Source organism: Lampetra fluviatilis, chromosome 37 (assembly GCF_964198595.1).
Source record: "Lampetra fluviatilis chromosome 37, kcLamFluv1.1, whole genome shotgun sequence".
In the NCBI taxonomy this organism is placed as follows: domain Eukaryota; kingdom Metazoa; phylum Chordata; class Hyperoartia; order Petromyzontiformes; family Petromyzontidae; genus Lampetra; species Lampetra fluviatilis.
This window is the reverse complement of record NC_136311.1, coordinates 8,372,802-8,395,889: the sequence shown is the minus strand read 5'-3', so window position 1 is coordinate 8,395,889 and position 23,088 is coordinate 8,372,802. Positions and strand designations below refer to the sequence as shown.

The 23,088-nt window shown below is 52.5% G+C and overlaps 1 protein-coding gene across 3 annotated transcripts in view; it reads right to left on the bottom strand.

The window, feature by feature from the left end:
* Positions 1-23,088, bottom strand: part of SMG6 (SMG6 nonsense mediated mRNA decay factor) — a 184,546-nt gene that overhangs the window by 28,399 nt on the left and 133,059 nt on the right. For all 3 annotated transcript variants that reach the window (XM_078873763.1, XM_078873764.1, XM_078873765.1), the window contains exon 16: positions 20,910-21,056. In XM_078873763.1, coding sequence (XP_078729889.1) covers positions 20,910-21,056 — 147 coding nt within the window. The remainder of the gene's footprint in view (positions 1-20,909; positions 21,057-23,088) is intronic.

The following is a 23,088-nucleotide window of genomic DNA, read 5'->3' as shown; positions in this document are numbered from 1 at the left end:
AGAGCGCAATCACGGCCTGGACGTGTTGAGAGCGACCACGGAGGGCACGCCACTGACTTCTGCAATGACCGCGAGATTGAGAAGAAGGGACGTGAGCAATGGCAATCCCACTGGATATCTTCACTAGACGTGAATATATCCTTGACGTGTGCAGCACATTTCCTAGAGGCTTTGAAAGGCCTCTCCATTCGCTTTGAAAGGCCTCTCCACTCGCTAAGTTTGAGTTGCCGTCCAGGACAGGGTCATCGTCATCATCGTCATCGTCATCATCGTTACCGTCATCCTCCCGGGGACGGAAAAACGTGCACCGCATGCGGCATGCGGAGGTTGCACCGCTTGGTTGAAAGTGAACGGTGCTTCCTCCAACAGATGGTCAGCAGTCGGCCACAGTATTGTAGAATTTCCGTCGCTGTGCAGGTGATCAGGACCCATTACGTGCGAGTGGAGTGTTCATGCACCAATGCCCACCTCCGCTTTATGATGCCATGCAAAGGTAGGTACACAGACCAATTGAAGCGTAACACTTTATTTTGAACAATGTTCCGTCTTGAGCAATTCTTCGCTTGCAAAGCTACGCGACGATGAAGTGACGGTTATAACGGTGCAGGCAGCAGGTGGACATGTTTGTCAATCGGAGGGGCGGGGGGGTTCGTGACACAAGGCTCCATTCAAAGGGGGGGGGCCCTGCTCGAAACACTTGGCTCGTCCCCACGCTGACAAGGGGCGCTAATGGCACCGCGTGTATAATACCTAACGATTACGACCTCACTCAACACGCTGTGGGTGTGCGGGACACGTTGCATTCTCGCAAACATCGGCGGCAGCGCGGCGCCGACGAAAAAGAACGCGAGGCTCCGTCAAAACAAAGCGGCCGCAGAACTTAGAGGAGAAACCCGACGAAAACAATCTCCAGCACTCGAATCTAGGTGAAGACAATCCTTATTAAGCACGCGTCACCGCTGAAAACGAACAGGAGGCGCGTGCGTGTTGTACGCGCGCGCCCCCTCTCCCCCCCCCCCTCGCAGTCGCTCGCCGTCGCGGATTTCCAGCAAGTTAGCGCACGTGCGGCGAGCGAGAGACGGACGCCCTTCAGCACGCCGCGCTGTGCGTAGGCTCACAGATGGCCACACACATGCTTTTAAATACAAGGTCACACAACGTAGAGGGCGCGCGAACATGTGGCGATGCTATTAAATGTTCCCTCAATTGTAAGTTGTACCCTTGAAATTTTAATTCAAACTGGGGGTACAAAGCAAAGCACTGCCCTGGAAGGCTTCCCGGCAAATTCTTTTTCAGCAGCAGAAGAAAAAAAAAATCCCACACAACCAAAACACGAACAGAGTCTGCAGCTGCACGGCTCCGCGGCGGAATTGCTTTTCCGAACGCGATCGCATTCTGCCACACGTGTGTATTTTTAGCAATGTGTTTGCAAAAATAAATAAATATACCCCCCCCCCCCCAACAACCACTTGTTATTGTTTCTTTCTACGATCGGTGCAAATCCACGAATGCACGGCCAGGCTCAGGTGCTCCCCGCGCTTTCCGAGCATCTCCCCCCACACACACCCACCGTCCGCCCGCCCTCCCCTTATTGTCCCCTAAGTCTGCGCGCTCCAGAAATATGCCAATTTTGAATATGAACATGAAACACGAGCAAGCGTTAACCTCGCCGGGTCAGTGTCGCCGCCCTCCGCAAGATGAATACGAGAGGAAGCGGGAAGCAGGGAGGTCGGGACGCTCCTCCTCCGCAGTAGCAGCAGCAGCAGCAGTAGACGCTACGGCTCCGCACCACCAGATCTTACCCAGTCAGGGCAATGTAGCCCTTGCCGCCAGATGAACCCACAACAGGGACAGCTGCAAGTTGGCAATGATGATCCCAAATGAGCGTGAAGCCACAACAAAGGAGGGCCATATTGCTTCAATGCCACGGTAATGTCAGTTCCACGACAAAACTAAAAACTAAACTTATTTTTTATTTCACTATGAAAGGCCCACTGAGCTACGTAGCTCTTTTTCAGAAGCGACCTGGCCACAAATGATAGCTCAACAAAGTGGCTTATCACGTGGATATTTATAGCAGCCAAATACTCTAAATGCATGTTGATTCTAAATGTGCAGGGAAAAATCGGAGGACCTGGAGAAAAATCCACGCGACCACGGGGAGAACATGCAAACTCTAAATATCCAGGCGTCAAGGCGGGAATTGAACCCACGAACTGACGACCTCCTGTATACCAGGCGAGGAAGTTAACATCTCGCCACCGTGTATGACAACAGGCTGCCGTACACGTGAGCGTGCTCTGGTGGGGCTTCCAAGTTCCTGCAGACTTTTCCCGCGATGATCTGTGGCCAACACACCCGACAGCTTGCCGAGCACGATTTGAAATTCTTCCCATGTCCCAATTCTGATCTGAAAGGGTCTGCCGGTCAGGGCCACCGAACATTAAGCGTTAGCAGCGGCATGCACGCGTTGGCACTGTGACCTTGTCTGCCGTGAAGCCAGGGCCATCCTTTGTCAGCGCTTTTTTACGCCGATTTGGGTCTCCGCCTGACAGCTCCATGCGGCGGCTGTGAGACAAACTGCTTTGCTGACATCTTCTGCGCGCCAAAAGCTGCAACTCGGCGTCCGTAGCAAAAGGCTGGCGTAGCGATAAAGTGCGCGCGCGCCAATGCGTTCGCTCGGCCGCGTCGCCGGGCCCATGTGCGTGTGGAGAGTCACGTCCTCGACATGCGTGCCGACACAGGCAGGAGAGTGCGGCGTGGGGAGAGGGCACGGGGGGAGAGCAGCACAACGTTTTGTGATGTGGCCACCAGCAAATGCTATGGGCACCCGAAGCCTCGATCCGAACCAATCGCTCGATAAATAACAGCAACAACAACAACGACAACACACAAAAAGGGGGTTTATGATGTTAAAAGGTGCCGACTATGAGCTGTGTCACATAAATATAGTCCTGGTCAGCTATAGGAAGTAATCGAAAGCATAATATAATCAAACAAAGGCACGGGATTGGTATTATCAAGATTGCAATCACATTATTCCTATCTGCATGAGCTACGAGTACGCTCTACGCACAAAACACAGAAATGAAGTCCTCACTTTGAACTGATTTGATTATATTCGCTTGCACTGCATTTTGATTACACTTATTTTTGCAAAATTTGCGCTTCCATTTCTGTTGAAATTCAGTGCCCTGCCTTTTCCAACCTCGATACTTAACCCCAGGTCTCTCTTGCACAAGAGGCTCCTCGTCTCCATGGGCTCTCGCCTGGTTCATATCGGTGCCCGTACCTTTAACCCCTTCCCGTTTTGATGACTTAGGTGTACGTCATCAGTTGACATGGGTGTAAGTCATCAGTTTTTCTTCCGGCTCCGATGCAATGACGTACGCCATTGGAATGGAACCGTAAGAAACACTCAAGTAACTTTATCGGTACTGAGGCTCCCACGAGGCCATGCGGGAAAGCGCGGGGCACAGCTCGGCGCCAGCTATCGTAGAGTTGCGGTCGTGTCGCTACAGTTCTCTGCGGTGAGTACAACGTCTTTCAAAACAAGGGCACTACGCCTCTCTAAATTAAATCAACGCTGAGTCGCTCGCGCGTTCCGTAATTCAGGCGGTAAACGGGGGGGGGGGGGGGGGGGGACACCCCCACCCTGCAACTTGCAGACGTCTCGGAACAAGAAAAGGGTTAACGGCCACGTCGCAGCAGACGCTGAGCTCTGGAGGTGAACCGGGGCGGTCGCAGGTGGCCGGAGGAATTCAACCGTCACTTGGCTCAGTGGTGAGCACGATGACCAAGAAAGCTATTAATTCCCACACGGCAAAAACATTTCGTTCTGGCCCCCGGCCCACTCTCAGTTGGAGTCGCTTTTCACTGTTTGCTTGGTATCAGCACGTAAAATTCGGGTTCACTGTCGACCCCAATCTCCTCTCTAATTACGCTCATGACATGAGCTCTGCCGTAGATCTGCACATGACAATGCTGTTTACTTTTCGTATTGCACTGGATAACGTCCATCGCTTCTGAGCCCGGCTGTGAAAAGCCCACGACATTAAAAACGAGTAGGACAACGCTGGTTAAGATAAGTAATGTGGGGGGAGGGGACGATAAAAAAAAAATCTCAAATATCTTCCTCTCAAAAAAACGTAATCGTTTCTGGTTTTACAATTTTGCAACAACCACTTCTCTTACCATTCTCTTCGGGTTCGGAGACATAAAACTTGTGGCTGGTTACAAATCAAGTTGTTACTTAATTAATTCAAGCAAGCCGTACTCTTGACAGACACTGGATGTCAAAAGCGGTCAAGAGTTTGCTTGTACAGAATCAATACTGCTGATACAATGCACTTCCCAGAAGGCAGTTAGGCTGATGGGTTGCTTACATGGAGACACAGACGTGCGAAAGGGGGGACACAGCACTGTCTGCTTGCCTACGCTGTTCTTTATATTCTCCACGACGCCACGAACGACTGTTCCGTTGGCTGGTGGAGGTGGCGGAGTCCGCGCCCCACTATGCCGCTCGCCTCGGTCGACAGCGCCGCTCCTGCGGCCACACGCTGGCGCCTGCCGGCAGGGAGTTACCGAGCCGCGCGCGCGTCCTCCGCTCTGCCTGTGGGCAACGACGAGGGAGACACCGTTGCCGTCCACATGCGCAAAAAAAGCCACCGTGTGTTCCGTATCGGAACGCAAAAACACAAGTCTTACTCCGACACGTGGTTTAGCGATAAATAATAATAATAATAGCTGTCTGCCTCGTGGCCTCACTTACAATAGGGATAATTAATCATTGCTGTGCTGCCACATGGCTAAATAAAGGACGGCGAACAGAATGCCTCTGAACGGCGAGCGTCTCTCCATGTAGCCCCATCGGCACGCACATGGGCTGCTGTGTGCATGCAATTGTTCCCAAAGTGCGTGTTTGTTTGAGTGTTTTTGTATTCTGTGTGTGGTGAGCATGTGTGTACGTATGCGTGTGTGTGTGCATGTGGGGAGCGGGAGTGTGGCGGTTAGCGCGCCGCGCTACGAACCCGGTGACCCGAGTTTGAATTCCCGCTCATCAGAGACCATGATCTGAATTGGTCCTGGACCTCCTCGAGGTCGACTCAGCCTCAAATGAGTAACCCGGTGCGATGTGCGTACATCGCCACAAGGAAAACAAACGCGTGGTTCTGGCCACCCACGCCCTCGTGTGCCGTGCCAGCCTTCATACGCGCTCGCTAACAGCACTTGCTCCGTCTGTTAAGGCTATACGTGGGTCTTTGTGTTGTGTGCATGTGTATTTTGGGTGCGCAGCAGGATTGCAGTGGTTAGCACACTACGCTAGTGCCAGTGGACCTCCCCTAGGTAGTTTCAGACTGAAATGAGTCTGTGGTACAGACAGCGTGTAAAAAACATCACTCAGGAGACCAAGGTAGCCGGGCATGGTGCCAGTTACACCACCTCCTCGTGGGCTGTGCTAATGACTACTTAGTAGGTGCACGCTAGCAGTGCCATGCCATAACAATCTAGACAGGGCATCTTCATCTTTGTTATGCTTGTCTCTGTGCCTTTATGAAGGTGTGTGAGCGTGTGCGTCAGCTTGTGTGTCAGTATGCGCGCACATTCATGTGTGTGCACACGTGTGCGCGCGATCGTGCGTGCATACGTTTGTGTACTCGGGCACGCGAGTGTGCAAAGAGAAAGGTCACCCGTATAGCCTTAACAAACTGTCAGGGCAAGTGCTGTTAGCGAGCACCTATGAAGGCCGGAACGGTACACGTGGGGGTGGGTGACCAGCACCACGTCCGACCGCCTTTGTCTCCCCAGTGGCGATGTTTACACACCGCACCAGGCACTCATTTGAGGCTGAGTCGACCTTGGGGAGGCCCAGGACCGGTCCAGATAATCGTCACCGGTGTTCGCCGTGAGGGGGAATCGAACCCGGGTCACCGGGTTCATAGCGCAGTGGGCTAACCGCTACACCGCCGCTCCCCACTTTTGTGTACTCGGGCGCGCGAGTGTGCACACACACGCGCACGCACGTACGTGTGCGGGTATGGTTGCGTGCATGTTTGCGTGCGTGTGTAAGTGCTCGCGAGCATCTCCCACACATTTCCCTGCTCCTGTTTCCCCTGGCGGGAGCCCGGGGCCTCGCGGGGCCCTGCTGGCTGAGCCCCGGCCGTCAATTCCTGTTCCCACCAAGGAACCCAAGAGCGTCTGGCTCCGTTGGCAGGGAGCAGCCAGCCCTGCGCTCCCCCCCTCTCTCTCTCTCGCGCTTGCCCCCATCCGCCTCTTCGCTTCCACCGCGACCACCCCCCCCGCCCTCCACTCCTCCGGCACCGCCGCCCGCCCCATGCGTCAGGGTTTACTGGGCGAACAGCGGAAACAGCCTGATGTGTTTCTGTAGTGACAGACTAAGCTGTGGAGAATACTTGACCTCAATTGCGGACGGCGAGAGCCAAGGCAGCACCTGCTTTTTTGATGAATTTTCTCCTCTCGGGAGGTGTTAAGATTTTGTGCAGACGGGTAAATTTGAAAAATGTGTAGCCTTGCCCACGGCCCACCACCCACGGGCGCCGCCCGAACCCTGAACACGTGGCGGGGAGGCATGGGGCGTGCGGACGGGGGGCGGGTAACCCGAGTACCGGCCCTGATGCCTTTAAGATGCACGTCACTGCTGGTTTGCCAGCATGCCCATTCTGCGCTAACTTTTAAATTAAGTTTCTCCACTCGTGCGCCGCAAGAAATTCAAAACGTGCAGTTCCCAGAATTGCGTTATCTGGGACGCATCACTTGAAAGGCTCAGCGCTCAAGAAAGCATGCCGGAAGATTAGTCGGAGAGTTTTTTTTTTAACGATACTGCATGTGGCCTTTAAGCCCAATCGGACACTTGCTCAACCGTCCCTACTGAAAAGAGACGCAGGGTGCGAGATGCGTGTACACACACGGGCTCGCGTACTCTACCAATGTGGCCACTCCAAATCTAACAGCAGTGCACGTGTGCCATTAGAGCACACCGCCAAAGCGGGCCTGCGTCGGCAGCTCGAGTTGGACACACCCACCACGTGTGTCGTTAACACCGCCTTGGCAAAAGAAAAAGTGGCAGGGTGATGTTTCGAAAATGACTTCGAAATTAGGCCTGTTCTTTTGCTGGCTCACGAGTTTGATTAATCTGCATCAATTATATGCTCGCAACATTCATGACTGCTTCGTATGCCATACGGCAGAGGTGGTTTCACCAGACTGTGCAGCTGTTTCAGCGACAATATGGCAACCGAGTAAAATCATATTAATAACGTGAAAATGTTTCCGTTCCAAAATAGGATGCAAGGGTTATAATTATTAATTTTAATTTGTTTAACTTTTTTTTTACATTCATCTAATTGTTTTCATAACGAAAAAGAAAACCCAACTCGTTCTCTTCAAGGCGTGCTCATGTACAGGACACACGTGCAATCAAAGTGTGGACTTGTCACAGCGAAGATACTTGAGGATCGTAGGCACACACGCACAATATTGACAAATCAACATTGTTCAGTGATATGAATGGTGACAGGAAGGTTGATGGGGGGGGGGGGTTAGGTAAGGGGCAGGCAGAGTGCTGGGGAAACCAAGAGGTGATATTTAATGCTCAGAGCCCGGAGACGGCCAATCAGCAGACACACGCAAAGACAAAGATCCCCCGTATAGCCTGAACAGACCCGTTGGTGCAAGTGTTGTTCGTAGCGAGTAGCACCTATGAAGGCCGGGACGACACACTAGAGGGGGTGGGTGGCCACCACGCCGGCCACCTTTGTCTCCTTAGTGACGAAGTTTACACATCGCACCAGGTACTCATTTGAGGACGAGTCGACCTAGGGGAGGCACGGGACCGGTTCAGATAATTGTCACTGGTGTTGGCCGTGAGCGGGAATCGAACTCGGATCGCCGGGTTTCGTAGTGCAGCGCGCTAACCGCTGCACCACCGCTCACCCCCCCCCCCCCACACACTTGCCTAGAGGCTACGCGCGCAGGCACACCACCGCCGGTCACAGTGAAAAGCCGCTCACGCAACATAAACACACGGAATTAAGTGGAGCTACGTTAGAAGGAGGTAAATTAGCATTGTTTCCCGACGTCTGTAAAGATTCACACAAACGGGCGTGAGACATTTGCTCCTTTCGAATGCAAACACACACAATAAGAAAACGGTGAGCAAAATACAATTCGATAACCACTGAGGGGTAGGCTTTTAAAAGGCGCTGGGCTGTAATATTCGTGTTTTTAAATAAACTTTCAACTGAAACATATTTAGTAATGCTGTGAGCACACCGAACCCGCTCAAGAACGTGCAGCGAATGTGTCCCTGCGGTCTGGTGTCTGACTCCCGGTGTCCAGGTTGGACTTCCGGAGACCAGCCTGGATGGCACCGGTAGCATTTTAATGAACAGAAAAGATTCACTTTTTACGCGGGAAACTACCTAGCGTGGTAATTTTTGTTTTCAAAACGAGTGTCGGTATGAAAGAGATAATACCAACAGAACGTCCGTCGACTTCGCTGAAACACGGCCAGGACAAGCAACGGCGATCCCATGCACTCAAGCGGCGTTTGCGGACGATGCAAACGCCAGGGCGGGGGGGGTGGTCACAGAACCTCACCCAGCGCTCGTATTTGTCTGGGTGGAGTCCCACAATCACGGCCCTAACACCTAACCAGACATTGAACTCCACCTCCAACTCGGCACTCTGTCTCTCTCTCTCTGTTATCCACAGGCCAACGGCTCCGGCAAGGGGAAGATCCCAAAGGGCATGAGGGTAAAGAACGTTGGCAGGGCAGTGAGTATCATCGCACGGTTGCCACTTGTGAGCTGGTGGTGCCAGTCGAAACCCAAATTGTAAGACCTCTGCCACTTTTTATAGCGACAAGTTGCTGTGCCCTCACGCGGCGAGTTTGGTGAAAAAGCTGGGCTTTCGCAGATAATTCTGTTGCAAGGTTAGGCTGGCTGGCCATGGTTTAACAGCAATGGAAATTCACTCTTAAAATAATCCTCATTGTTCCCATTATTAACAAATACCGGCCTTCAGACGAACTCGCGTGGCTATGATTTTCTTTCAGAGAAGCCTGTCTCAATAGATGCACACCGGCAATGCAGCCCCATGCGATTGTTAAGATTTAAAAGTAGTAGATCTGTGCATCTACAGATTCCCTCGTCGCGGATTGAGCACAGCGAATAGAAGAGTGAACGTGAACATCTTTACTTCTTGCATGTCACCCATAACCTCAGAGTTGGGGCCTGCCCATCAACTCACGCCACCGCCAATCACGTGCGCTCATGCAGCAACGGGGCCCCTTGTTTCCCAGGCAACGAGCGGTACTGGCCGCGGCGTAGAGGTGGGCGGCTTTGGAATATGAGGTTAAGGTGGACGGACGGACAGTGTTAGATGTGGAGCCATTGTTACGCTCTAAGCCTTTTTGTCAGATAAGCCGAATTAATGTTTCTCTTAAGATCCTTTATGATGACAACCCCTCCCCAACCGCCCGTTATTATAGAACTGGCCCTGAAAGGCGGCCAAGGCATCTCTACACGATCTGTTCCGCTATCTAAAATTGTAAAAGGATGGCGAGCCCGTTTATGATGGACATTTGCTCGACAATTGTACACGCCTGGGCTGGCTAATGCGCCTTCTCTCCACATCGCCCAATGAATGCCCAAAGCCAACACAACGGGGGACGTTTTAAAAAGAACCAATTTTACATATTCGAGGTATTTGTGTGCACCATAAATGTACGCATGCATATCTTATGGTGTGGGTGTAGGGCCGTTCATATGTGAATAAGACGTACTGTGCAGTAAATCATAAAAAAAAACATGTTTATGAATGAGGCGCACATGGCTGCAATCCACTGATTTAGAGGTGGGGTTGATGGGACATGCGGAAATTCAGAAAGCAGTGCAGAGCAACGCATCACATTCACGAGGCAGTACAGCCAAGCAGCTCTATCCAAAGCGTGGGCTGTGATTGTTACGTCTTACTACGTGCGGAGGGTTTTCCCCATTGGCACTTCTCCGGTTTTCTTCCATATGCTAAAACAAACAAAATATTCCAATGGCCAAACGTCCCAGAGAGGGCCCCCCCCCTCCTGCAAGCGAGTCTTCAGGCCTGGCCAGACGTTCCGAGGCAAGCAAAAATGAATTATCATTGTTCTTACACGCGGCGACAAAACCGCTAACGCCAACAGCGACCGGGTGACTCTGGGAGAAATCGGAGCGGGTCGTCGTGACAGCTGACTCGTTATCAGCTAAACGCAAACAACCGGAAAGCCAAATATATCATCATTTCAACAAAGAGGATAAAGCCAGAGCGAGAGACAGAGAGAGAGAGTAAAACAAGCGTTCTGCAGATATTGATGTCCACAACTCCCAAATGCCTCCGCTGCTCTCCCAGCAGTGTGCTTGGTAGGGAGGAAAAACAAAGACTGTGAGATTTTGTGTCGTTATGTCATCGTTTGAGGAGAGATTAGGAACGCGAAGGGGATGCGTCTCCCCCCACGGCGCTTCCTCCCCTTGCCGCGCCGTGGAGACGCGGGGGGACGGAGCCCGCCAGTCCCGGTCTCCGCGTCCGGCCGCCCGGATTTCGAGAAGGCGGCGTGCATTATGGGAGGATTCCTGTTTCGGTGATGAATTTCCAAAAAAAACATCCCTCATGAAATGCAGGCCAACTTAAAGGAACATAAAACAGATTTCTGACAATGCCAAAGGGAATTCATTACTGTGAACTCACACACACACACAACGTATATATACATCAACTAGGGCAATGTGAGCCTGGCCAGTGGATGACCGCACTTGTTTTATTCTGTACAATCCATGTCGTTACGACCCCCTTCGATGGGGTCAAATGTCAGAAGTGCAGCTCTCCAGAGTCCTGTGTTTTTGATCTGCCAGTGTTAGCGTTTCAAAGACGAGCTCTCCGTTGGAAATGAGGAACCTTTTACCGTCATTCGCTCGGTGCACTCAGAATCGGAATCACTCCGAATCGGCTGTGCTGTACGTGGCGATCACACGCACCTATGTAATTTTAACACGTAGGCTTTCGCGACCAATATCATCCAAAATAGGTGGACTCTCCACAAATCTGTCTGTCGCCTGATGGAGCTAGTTGTAATTACTGCCGAAATGTCGTACTCAGATTGCAAATGTTGTGGCTCGGCTCTCCAACACACCGGTGTGCTGTACTGGTGACGAATTGGCATGTTCTGTTTACGTGACAACCCTTACTAGGTGGCTGTGTCGGGTGGTGGTGGGTTTAACGACGCATTAATATATTTACGAGATCTAACCCATAAAAAACCTCTATTATGGACTTATGTCATTATCGTGCACGCACGCAGTTTAACACGGCGCTTTTAAGCAGGCAGTCAAGGAGGAGGTGAAATTGAGCGAAATGTTTTACAACAATGTCACTATGACACTGGCACACGGCCTTCCTTATATGCCTAATACAAGATATCCCAGGACAGTCGTTACAATATAATTTGGGGTGGCGTGGGGGTGGGGGTGTTTGGCACACTGCGCTATAAACCGAGCGTGCCGAGTTTCATTCCAGGCCAAGGATATCATCAGCGGCAAGGGATGTGATATCAGACCAGGACACTACCACATCCCCCTTCGCGAACCTGTACTGAGCATTGGGATGAAGCATGCTCAAAACCACCCCCGTGACCGACACGCAAGGACAGACCTTGATCCAGCTGTTGATTTACAAAGGGCCACCACAGAGTGGCATTACAGTTGCATCGCGCAATTCATCGCACCACCATTTCGGGTCACGCGGTGCCTAAATGTATCGGGCACACCAGGGCGCCATCGCGTGTGATTAATACAGCACGGGCCCCGCCTCCACGCACCGCGGGTCAGCGCTGCCCGCAAGCGCGACCCTCTCGCAGCCTGTTTTTCCCCCGGGGGCGGCTGCTGGACGAGTCGAGACACGGACCGACAGCGAGAGAGGCTCGCAATCTCGCGCCGTGAGAAATGTGAAGCGTCCGAGCGCACGCCGTACCGCACTCCGTTGCAACGAATAGCACAGCGTGATAGATTGCAATAACAACTAAATTAATACAACTTTAGGCGTGTGATTCATGAAAGGAGAAAAGAAATAAAGGGGGGAAAAAAAAAATGCGAGTTTCTGGAGAATGTCAAATTACGAGAGCGTGAACCAACAAAAACAGAGAGGAATCACGAGCGATGGGGCCGGGTGGCCGGCAGGCTGGCAGACGGCACCCTGGGAGTGGGAGACCTCTTGCCACTATATTGTTGCGGCTCAGCAGCAACGTCCAATGTAAATTCACGCTCGAGAAATGTCAGGGTGGCCCACGCCAAGCTCCGAGCCCGACTGCTCATAACGATGAGCCCGGCAGTGCTCGTCGGCAAGGCGTGCAGCGCGGGATCAACCCGGCTAAGCACGCTGCAGCAAGAGCGAAGCCCCCCCCCCCGCGGAGATCCACGCGCGTCTCCGAGGCGTGTTCCTTCATGGCCTTACACACTTCCACCTTGCTCAACTCTCACCTCCACGCACACCTTCCCCCTCCTGCTTCTCCTGCCAAAGGCTATCTTTGTAAAATTGTCATCTCTCAGGATCCCCCCCCCACCCACCCCTGACTTGGGCCTCTTGGGCAAGAGAGAGATGCCTTCTTGAGTGAAGGTGCCATGCTTCTTCTCACTGGGCTGGAACGCAGCTGCACCAAAGCCGGCGAGACCCGTCCGGTCCAAACGCACAGCGGTTACCACTTTTTTTTCCCAGCATCGGGTAATTAAGATGTAGATTCGGGGAATGGACGGAGCAGCTGTACGGCCCCAAAACCCCATTCCAAGATATGTGAAGGAAAGGGAAATAAATAAATAAAATGTTACGCAAAGTCGTGAGATGCCCCCACGGTTCAGACGCAGGGGAAGGGGAGAGAGAGGTCCAATCAATCTGCACGTTGCCTCCTTTGTGCTGGCACAGCAGTGATGTCATCCGCACAGCCCTCCCGAGAATTCTGCAATGCCCTGCGCTTCCGCCATGTGGACAGATCCCTGCACTGGCCCACGGGCGCTCGCACCGCGGGAAACAAGGTGTGTGGGGGCGGAGGCGAGTGGCGGGAGGGGGGGTGGGCAGTGGGGGGAGGGTAGTGAGGGGAGGAGGCATGGGGGGGGGGAGCGGCGGTGGGGGGAGGAATGGAGAAACTCGCCTCTCTCCCAACGTAGACGAGAGAAATGGCAACAAATAGTTTTTAAACTAAACTGGATCAATGTGCTTTCTCGGAGCCATGCTGACCCAAACCATTCACCTGCTGACGTTTTTACGCTCAGGCGTCAAGAGCCACGTATAATTTCCCCATTCTCTTTCTTTGGCAGAGTGGCCGTAATAATAATTAAGTAATAATGACTAATGTACTGAGGATCTATACATTTCACGTGATGGCCGTCAAAACAGAGGGAAAAATTAGCACTAATTGGAAAAGCAATAGGAAACTGGAACGGAGTCAAGAGCGTTTCACTTGAGAGAGCACTGGGGCGGAAAACCTAGCAGAGGCTCTGGGCCCTTTCTAAAGTTTGGCATGGACGAGAGGGGCAAAATTAAATGCAGAGTATAAATAAACACATTCAGAAATAAATAATTTCCAATCAAACCCTGTCCCGCAAGCAGCTTTCATCCTGGGAGATCGGAGGTTATAGGAACTTCAGCGACGGCGTTGGTTGTCTGGCCACTACGTAGAGCGCACCCGAGGCTTGGGGGCCATCGATGGCAGCACGGGGACACGCGGCACTACGGTACGGGGGCTCGGAGGTCGGGCAGCTTTGGCTGACCGTGCACACCCAGCTGCTCTGCGACATGGCCTTCGTGCATGACGTTACCCCAGAAGACCTGACAGCGAAATAAATTGCTCTGTTGACAAGCGGGGCTCAGCGTTTGCCAACGAAAGCGCCAGTGGCTTTAAAATGATTGTTCTGGACTGGGTTTTCTTGGAAGTGATACCACTTCCATGTTAGCCAGCCATCCCAGCGGCATGGGTTAAGCAAGGTTTAAACGCACGAGTCAGGAAACCAGCGTGGCAACGGCGCACTTTCCATGAATCGCAAGGGCCGGGTGTTTCTGGTGGTGGTGGGGGGGGGAGGGCAAGAGGGAGGTGAGCTGGGAAGACGGCTCACAAAGGGGCCGGCAGAGAGAGGTGGGAGGAGTGGGTGTGAGGGAGTCCAGGCGGGAGGGATCAGCGGTTACATCAACAACATCGGTGCCACCATATGCTTGCGCAAACCTTTCCATATCCACCACGTTTGTAATTTTTTTTCAGGGAACACAGAAATGGGTCGATCGTGAAGCCTAATGAATAATAATAATTACCATTATTAATAATAACAACCCTCTAGCACTCTGAGTTTGGCCAGAGCACTGTAAGTGCAGCAAAGAGCCTATGTATGTTTAACTTCTTTCAGGGTCTCAGAGAGAGAGGGTCTTACAGTGGAACACAGAGACGAGGTCTCGAATGCGGAGCATGGAGACAGGGCCTCACGGTGGAGCATGGAGACAGGGCCTCACGGTGGAGCATGGAGACAGGGCCTCACGGTGGAGCAGGGAGACAGGGCCTCACGGTGGAGCAGGGAGACAGGGCCTCACGGTGGAGCATGGAGACAGGGCCTCACGGTGGAGCATGGAGACAGGGCCTCACGGTGGAGCAGGGAGACAGGGCCTCACGGTGGAGCAGGGAGACAGGGCCTCACGGTGGAGCATGGAGACAGGGCCTCACGGTGGAGCATGGAGACAGGGCCTCACGGTGGAGCAGGGAGACAGGGCCTCACGGTGGAGCAGGGAGACAGGGCCTCACGGTGGAGCAAGGAGACAGGGCCTCACGGTGGAGCAGGGAGACAGGGCCTCACGGTGGAGCAGGGAGACAGGGCCTCACGGTGGAGCATGGAGACAGGGCCTCACGGTGGAGCATGGAGACAGGGCCTCACGGTGGAGCAGGGAGACAGGGCCTCACGGTGGAGCAGGGAGACAGGGCCTCACGGTGGAGCAAGGAGACAGGGCCTCACGGTGGAGCAGGGAGACAGGGCCTCACGGTGGAGCAGGGAGACAGGGCCTCACGGTGGAGCAAGGAGACAGGGCCTCACAGTGGAGCAGGGAGACAGGGCCTCACGGTGGAGCAGGGAGACAGGGCCTCACGGTGGAGCAAGGAGACAGGGCCTCACGGTGGAGCAGGGAGACAGGGCCTCACGGTGGAGCAGGGAGACAGGGCCTCACGGTGGAGCAGGGAGACAGGGTCTCACGGTGGAGCAGGGAGACAGGGCCTCACGGTGGGGCAGGGAGACAGGGCCTCACGGTGGAGCAGGGAGACAGGGCCTCACGGTGGAGCAGGGAGACAGGGCCTCACGGTGGAGCATCGAGACAGGGCCTCACGGTGGAGCATGGACACAGGGCCTCACGGTGGAGCAGGGAGACAGGGCCTCACGGTGGAGCAGGGAGACAGGGCCTCACGGTGGAGCAAGGAGACAGGGCCTCACGGTGGAGCAGGGAGACAGGGCCTCACGGTGGAGCAGGGAGACAGGGCCTCACGGTGGAGCAGGGAGACAGGGTCTCACGGTGGAGCAGGGAGACAGGGCCTCACGGTGGGGCAGGGAGACAGGGCCTCACGGTGGAGCAGGGAGACAGGGCCTCACGGTGGAGCAGGGAGACAGGGCCTCATGGTGGAGCAAAGAAAAGGGGACTAATGGTGGAGCAGAGAGACAGAGTCTTACAGTGAAGAAGGTGAGTGGTGAGTGGGTTCCAATTGATGATTAATGACCGAGGTCTCCTGAGTGAGTGGTCAGTGAGGTCTCCTGGGTTAGTGGTGTTTTGTGGGTAAGTGGTGAGTGGGGTCTTCCAGGCGATTGGTGTCTCATGGGTGAGTAGCGAGATCTCGTGCAGTCTCGTGGGTGAGCGATGAGTGACGTTTCAAGAGCTAGTGGGGTCTAAAGGGTGAGTGGTGAGTAAAGTCCCGAGGGTGAGTTGTATCTTATGTGTGAGTGGTGAGTGGGGTCTCCAAGGTGAGTAGGGCCTTAAAGGTGAATGGTGAGTGAAGAGTGGCATCTAAAGGGTACGTATTTCTAGATTTGAAGCTTTCGTGACTGCAAGGATTCATATTCTTAGGTTTTTTCCGTAAAGTCACGTAGGTAAAAAAAATTAAATTAATAAAAGTAAAATAAAAATAAAATAAAAATCACAACGAGGCAACACAAGCTTCCGTCTTCAGGTGGAACCGTCACAGCATGATAGCTGTATCACTTGATATCACTTGATACAGCTATCATGCTGTGACGGTTCCACCTGAAGATGGGAAGCTTGTGTTGCCTCCGAAACGTCATGATTTTTATTTTTATTTTACTTTTATTAATTAAAAAATGTTACCTACGTGACTTTACCGAAAAAACCTAAGAATATAAAGGGTACGTGGTGAGTGGTGTCTCACGGGTGAGTGGTGAGTGCAGAGTGGCCTCACACAGGTGAGTGCTGACCTGCACACCTTCACGGTCGCTGTGAGTTCACTGCTGCAGGCACCACTTCGACAGCCAGGTTCTGCCAAGGTCTGGGCTTCTTGCTCAGGCATTTTATTGGGTGACCTTTTTTGTTGTTGCTGTTTCTGGCATCCTTGTTTATGAGGATGAGCTGGGTGGGCGCCAGCGAGGCGCTTTTGTAGGAAATGAATGAATTATAAACACGCACGTAAAACAAGAGAGTGGAGGAAAACTAAATTATAAATATGAGAGTCACAATCGCTCGCAGATGAATTTTTTGGACCACGGCGTTGTAGAGAGAAAAAAAAGGCGTAACCAAAATGACTTTTTATAAATAAATGAAATTGCTAAATGTAATAACATAATGTCTTTGGTGACACTCCACATTTAGCCGAACATAGTTTCCAACTGTAATTGACTAAATCATCTCAACATCAACGGTAACCTAACCTGGTAAATTTAAAACACGGGGGGGGGGGGGGGGGGGTTATTTTTACCCTCCCCGCCAACCTTTTCCCTTCCTTTCACCTCTCGTCTAAAATAAAGAAATAAAACAAAATAAATAAATATAGAATTAGCCACGGAGAGGAACTCTCACATCAGTGCCGGCGACACGACACCACCACCACCCCCCCTTCTCCTCCCTTTATTTCGAGGCCAAGCTCACGCCTCCGCGTTCCGCGTGTCCATTTCCAAGTAAAGGAGTCAAGAGGTAGCCCCGGAGCCGTGAGGCGTGCCGGTGGAAGGCCCTCCCCGCGGCCCCTATCAGCCGGGCTTTCTCTCATTTTGATTGGCACAGCTGTGGAAGGGGATATGGCTTTTGTCCAAGCTCAAGCAGCATAAAGGTATGACGGGTTCTGGCACCGGACAAGAATGCATAAATTCTCACATCAAAATGCCGTGTTCTTTGTAAGATTTTTGATGGCGGTGAATTTTTTTTTTCCCTTAAAATTTTGCACGAAAACAGGTGTTTCAGCGGGTTCAGGTATAAGGAGGCTTGACAGAGGTTGGCAGAGCCAAAAGGAAAAAAAAACACTTTTAAATCCCCCTACTGCTTGCAACGTCTCAGCCTCCGCCGCTGCTCGAGTAAAGTTTGAGTGGCAACCCAAGGGACTCACTGCTGCATTCCCCCCGTCCTCCTCGAGCCACAATTACCGAGGGCCTCTCGCTCCGTGCAGAGTCTGGCAGAGAGCTGGAGAGCGCGGCTCCCGTCCCCGAGGTGGGGCTTGACCGAGGCCTGACCGGCATGGAGCTCGGCGGAGGAAGCAGGCGTGAGCTGAGAAAACATCCCGCGGCAACTGGGGAATCCTTGACCCACACCTGCACCACCGCGCCGCGCCGCCGGACCCCAACCCCTAATCCCAACGGGAGCAGAGTGCGGGGATGAGGAAAAGGAGCAGGGAGATGAGGAGAGCGGGACCAGGGAGAATGGGAGCAGAGACCTGGGAGGGCGGCGCTGATGGGATGGTGTAGGGAGGGAGGCCAACAGCCCATGCACATTTGAGCGGAGGCGTGTTTTGTTAGAACTCAATAATCGCCGTCGAAAAACAGGGTCAGAAACAGCATCTCCCAAATAACCCACCCAACCCACACCCTCCCCCCCCCCACCCGTCGTACCAGCACCGCCCCAGTCGTGCCCATCACAGATTCCGCCGAGGACCCAACGCGGTTCCTGCTTGGAAGGCGGTGGACGCCGGCGGTGACGCGCCGCGCGGCCACGGCGGTTGTTATTTTGGGACAGGTCACGGCACGCGGCGGATCCCCACGCGCCTCTCGGCAAAACGTGGACGCAGTTTGCCGGTTGGGCTACGTGAAGCAGCACTTGCGCGAGGTCGGGGTCGGGCGGGCGGGCAGGCGTGCGTACGTGCGTGCGTGCGGGCGGGCAGGCGTGCGTACGTGCGTGCATGCTAGCGGCCGTGGGGGTTGGTGGGACAAAGCGCTGGGGACAGGGGTCGCAGTGGGGGCTCGTTGCACTTGTGCAGCCACTGGCTCACGAGAGCAATCGCGCGGAAAGGCACCAGCAGGGTAGCGCTGGCACCGCACCCAGCCCAAACCACACCCTGCGTTTGAGAAAGAACGCACTTACCTGTCTGTGAGCCCGTGTGCAGGAAAATAACCGGGAAATTTCATGCTGCTTGTACGTGTAATTATAAAGATAAAATCGCGTACCTTTCTTATTTACAACACTGCATGCGTGCGTGGCGGAGTCTGTGAACTGGTACAGTACAACATATGTATACACGGACAATCCCAAGTTGTCGTTCAAAAATGTGCAGAGTGCTAATTACCAAGAGGGTTTAACTTTACTCGTAAACAAAGCCAACAGTACAGCTGGCAAGGATCGGATTCCCCGCAGAGGAAGGACAGCAAACAGAAAACAAGCCGGGGCTCTGTCAGGGACTAAGGCGATCTCGCTATGAACGGCAGACGTGCGAGACACGGCCCTGCCTTTCAAGACACAGAGCCTGCTTTTCTCAAGCCATTAACTAGAAGTGCCGTTGTTTTGGATCATAGCCGATAAAGTCATTAAGTTATTATACGTTCATAATTTTCATTTTCATTTATCTTTCATTTACTAGCATTGCCAAGTTTGGCTGAATTACAGAAAAGCAATTTTCTCCTTTTTTTTTTACAATGCTATTCCCCACTCATGTTATTATTGTAACAGTATTGTGTTAACACAATTCTTGCTTTTTAATTAAAGAGGTTTTTGTATTTACTGGCTGGTACAGTCAGCTCAATCGTTCGACTCCGAGGTCGTCTGCAGAGGCATGGGGCACAATGAGGCATGCAAATGGGATTCACCGACATTGGGGCTCATCGGTGAGCCATGCCAGGCTACAGACTGCCATCGCTAAATACGGGTTACCGAAGGTGGGATGTCCAGGTCTGATATGACTTACCAATGATGATAGCCTTGCCTACACATGGACTATGTGTCCAAGCAACCGCTAAAAGTAGCGACAACGCAACAGAATTACGGGACGTCAATGCTGTTTCATAAACATTAAGAAATCTCTACAAATTCTTCTTCGCCTTCTCCTTATTTTCCCCCTCTTTATAAAGGGCCCACGATATATATTTTTATAGATCAACTTATAATTACATTTCTCAAATGTAATTAAACGTAAGAAACAATGACTGGCTCCAACAACGGTGGAATTATTTTTGTCTTACTCAGCGACATCTTAAACGGCTGTGTACTTTTAGCCAACTCTTGAAAACACTCGGGGAGCACGTGGTGGTGGTGGGGGTGGTGGGGGCGGTGGGGGGAGTGCATCTGTTACAATCTGTAGCACAACAAACTATTAATCCGGCTGGGTGATGTGAAAATAACAACAATTACCACATGGCTCGAACCGAGAGCCTCTTTAACGGCGCTACGGTTCACCGCAAACCCAATCGGACGGGACACCCGCGCGCGTTTGTGAACGCGAGTCTCCTCTGGCTGTGCGTGTATCATGCACGTGAGCTTCACTACATCTCCCCTGTTGTCACAATTTTATTATTTTTACCCGTGTTACCACCGTCTCTGACGGCCACATTCCCAACTGTGCAACCATCCGTGCTCATAACACCCGCTCTATCACTTGTGCCGCTTGCATGTGTATTACCTGTGCGTGTGTCGCCTGTCACCCACGTGTCACCTGTGTGTGTATGTGTGTGCCATCTGTGTAACCTGTGTGCGTGACTGTCTATCGCCCGTGTAACCAACACAAAAAACTTCCTGGTTTGGAGCGGCAAAGATTTATGGATGGCAGGGTCTTAGAAATCCTGGAAGGAGCAATCTTGAGACATGGTAATGTTAGGCCTGATGGCCTCCAGGGATCAATATTTGCATGTCTGTGTGTGTTGACCGATTCATAGCGGTGCCAAGACACGGACCGAGGTGTGGATACCAAGAGTGGGGTTAACCATTGGCTGCTGTCAAGTAAATGTCACGTGTGTCTGTAACCATGTCACCTGTGTTCAAAACTGTATCGCTTGTGTACATGCCACCAGTATCTGCATCACCTTATCCATGTATGCGTCATCTGTGTGTTTCTGACCTCCTGTACGTGTGCATCACCTGTGGCTATTTCACATGTGTCTATATAGACGATGTCTGCATCAGCTGTGTGTGTCCCGGCCACCCACCCGCTCTTGTGCCACGCCGGCCTTTGTAGGTGCTCGCTAACAGCACTTGCTCCAATAGTCTGTTCCGGCTATATAGGGGCGATCTTTGCTTTTGCGTCACCTGTGTCTGCGTCACTTGTGTCTATATGACACCCATGTCTGCGTGGCCTGTGTCTCTGTGACCTGTGTCTCTATCACCTGCATCTCGATGACCTGTGTGACCTGTATCACCTGTATCCCCGGTGTAGACGTCACCTGTGTCTGTGACCTCTGTCTTTGTGTCACCTGTGCCACCAGTACCTGTATCTGCTCCTGCCGGCGCCGCTGCTCTGCCACCTTGCGCGTGAGCGTCTCCCTGCGCGCCTTCAACTGCCGGATGTCATCACTCTCCTCATCGCTCCCCTCGCTCGCCAGCAGCTCCTCCTCCACCAGCACGTCATCCTCTCCCTGTCAAGACACACGCCGTCAACGCGTCATCTCCACCGTGGGTGATGCACACATCATCACAGTCACTCTCGCTGCACACAATGACGGCGTGTCACTCTCGCCCAGGTGACGCACGTCGTCCTGTGTCACCCTCGCCCACGTGACACAAATCATCTCCTTTGATGCATACGTGTTCTTTGTTTTCTGTAACGTTTACGTTGTCCGGCTGCTACTTACTCCAGGAGTTTCGTGCTCAGACAAAGGCTGCACCTTCTACAACACGCTGCCACCCTCCCCTCCCTTAGCCCCTCGCACTCTCGCCCCCTCACGCCCCCCCCCGTCCCCGTCTCCCAGCACGCCCGGTGAAGTGGCTTCGTATTTATTTACGTTGTATTTTACACAGTGTAATTCACTCATTGTGCGAACTGCCTCATTACCCCTTGTGCACCGTAAAGCTTTTATTTAAAAAGCTTTAAACATTTCATTGAACCCACGGTTAATCATGGCACAAGTGGAATGCTGCCAATTGGGGATTAGGGCACTAAAACAAACAACAAAAAAATGGCCCCCTGTTTTTTCCCCCAGTATTAAAACAAATTGGTATTGCTCGCTTAACGCAAGCTCGGAGATTTAGGGCCAGCGGCCTACGGTAGCGCCTTTTGGACCTGGGCGCTGTGGACGCGCCACGGTGCCGAGTCGGCCTACACCCGACGCGGGCGGAGTGGCGGTGCCGGAACGCGCGCGATCGCGGGAGAGACTCGTGACCGGCCAAACCGCGAGCGCCGACGGACGTCAGGAGCGAGCTCTGGCACTGCGACCGCGTCGCCGAGATCGCAATCGTGGGTGCTGGTCGCCCCCCCTCGGTTGTGCCGAGCCAGTGGTGGAAATTCCACGTTCCTATGGTGAGCACCAGCATTCAAAAGATGACCGAGATCAGTGGTTCTTAACGTGGGGTGCACGCTGCACCCCCTGGAGGTGCGAGACATGGCCAGATTCTTTCAGAAGGTAAACCATCGAAACACAAATTAAGCACGGGCACGTAAGTTACAACTACTTTGTTTCATCAAACCCCTACGTATTTAGTAACATCGTACATTTTTGTAACGATTCAGAACCAAAGGGGTGCAAGGCTGCAGTAAAGGTTAAGAGCCACTGACCTCGTTAGATGGCGACTTCTCCCCCACTAAGCGGTGCTCATTTTATTGGTCCCCGAGGAGTGATTGTTGCATTAACAGTGATGACGAAGACGATGACGATCATCATGATATTGATTAGGTTGATGATGATGAGAGTGGCGATGATTACGATCGTAATTATGACGACAACGACGATAATAATATTGGGTTGAGTTGATCCTGGCTGAAACTTGATCTCGCGGCTGCCCTGCCACTCACTCGGCCAGCTGAGCTACATTTCGGCTCGTGCTTATTTTGCGCCAACGTAAAATCAGTTGCAACGCACTATCCTTACGAGCAGGGACACAACAAAGACTTAAGTTATGCAGATATTAAAATGGCACGCGGATATAACACTGGCGCACAATGGCCTAGGTATGTCTCACGTCCCTGAGGAGCGTGAGATGACGAGTTTGGCAATGCAGTGCACAAACCTGGACCTCGAGCGCATAGACACCCCCCCACCCCCCTCCAAGCGTGACCTCTTACCACTGTTATTACACGTATGAATATAATTTCAAAATACATTAACGGATGATTTTCAAGACCTGTGTTTTTTTTTTCTCCCTTCTCTTTTTTCAGAACCAAGAATTATTATTTCTTAAAACTATTAACCAGCCAAGGATAATCAAACAAAAAAACCCCAACGTACAGAAGAAGAGAGGGAATGAAGAGAATGAAAACCGCGAGCTCATTTCCTACGTAGCCACGCAAACAGGATCCCCACTTAACATTGTTACATTCTGATTTAATGGTTTCCATTTTCCATCTGCAGAGAAGCAGACGTTAGCCAGTCTGTGCCCTGGGTGGTCTCACAGAGAGCCTTCCAAATTTGGCGAGCCCATTCCGTCTGTGCTCGCTTGGTGTTTGCGAGACGA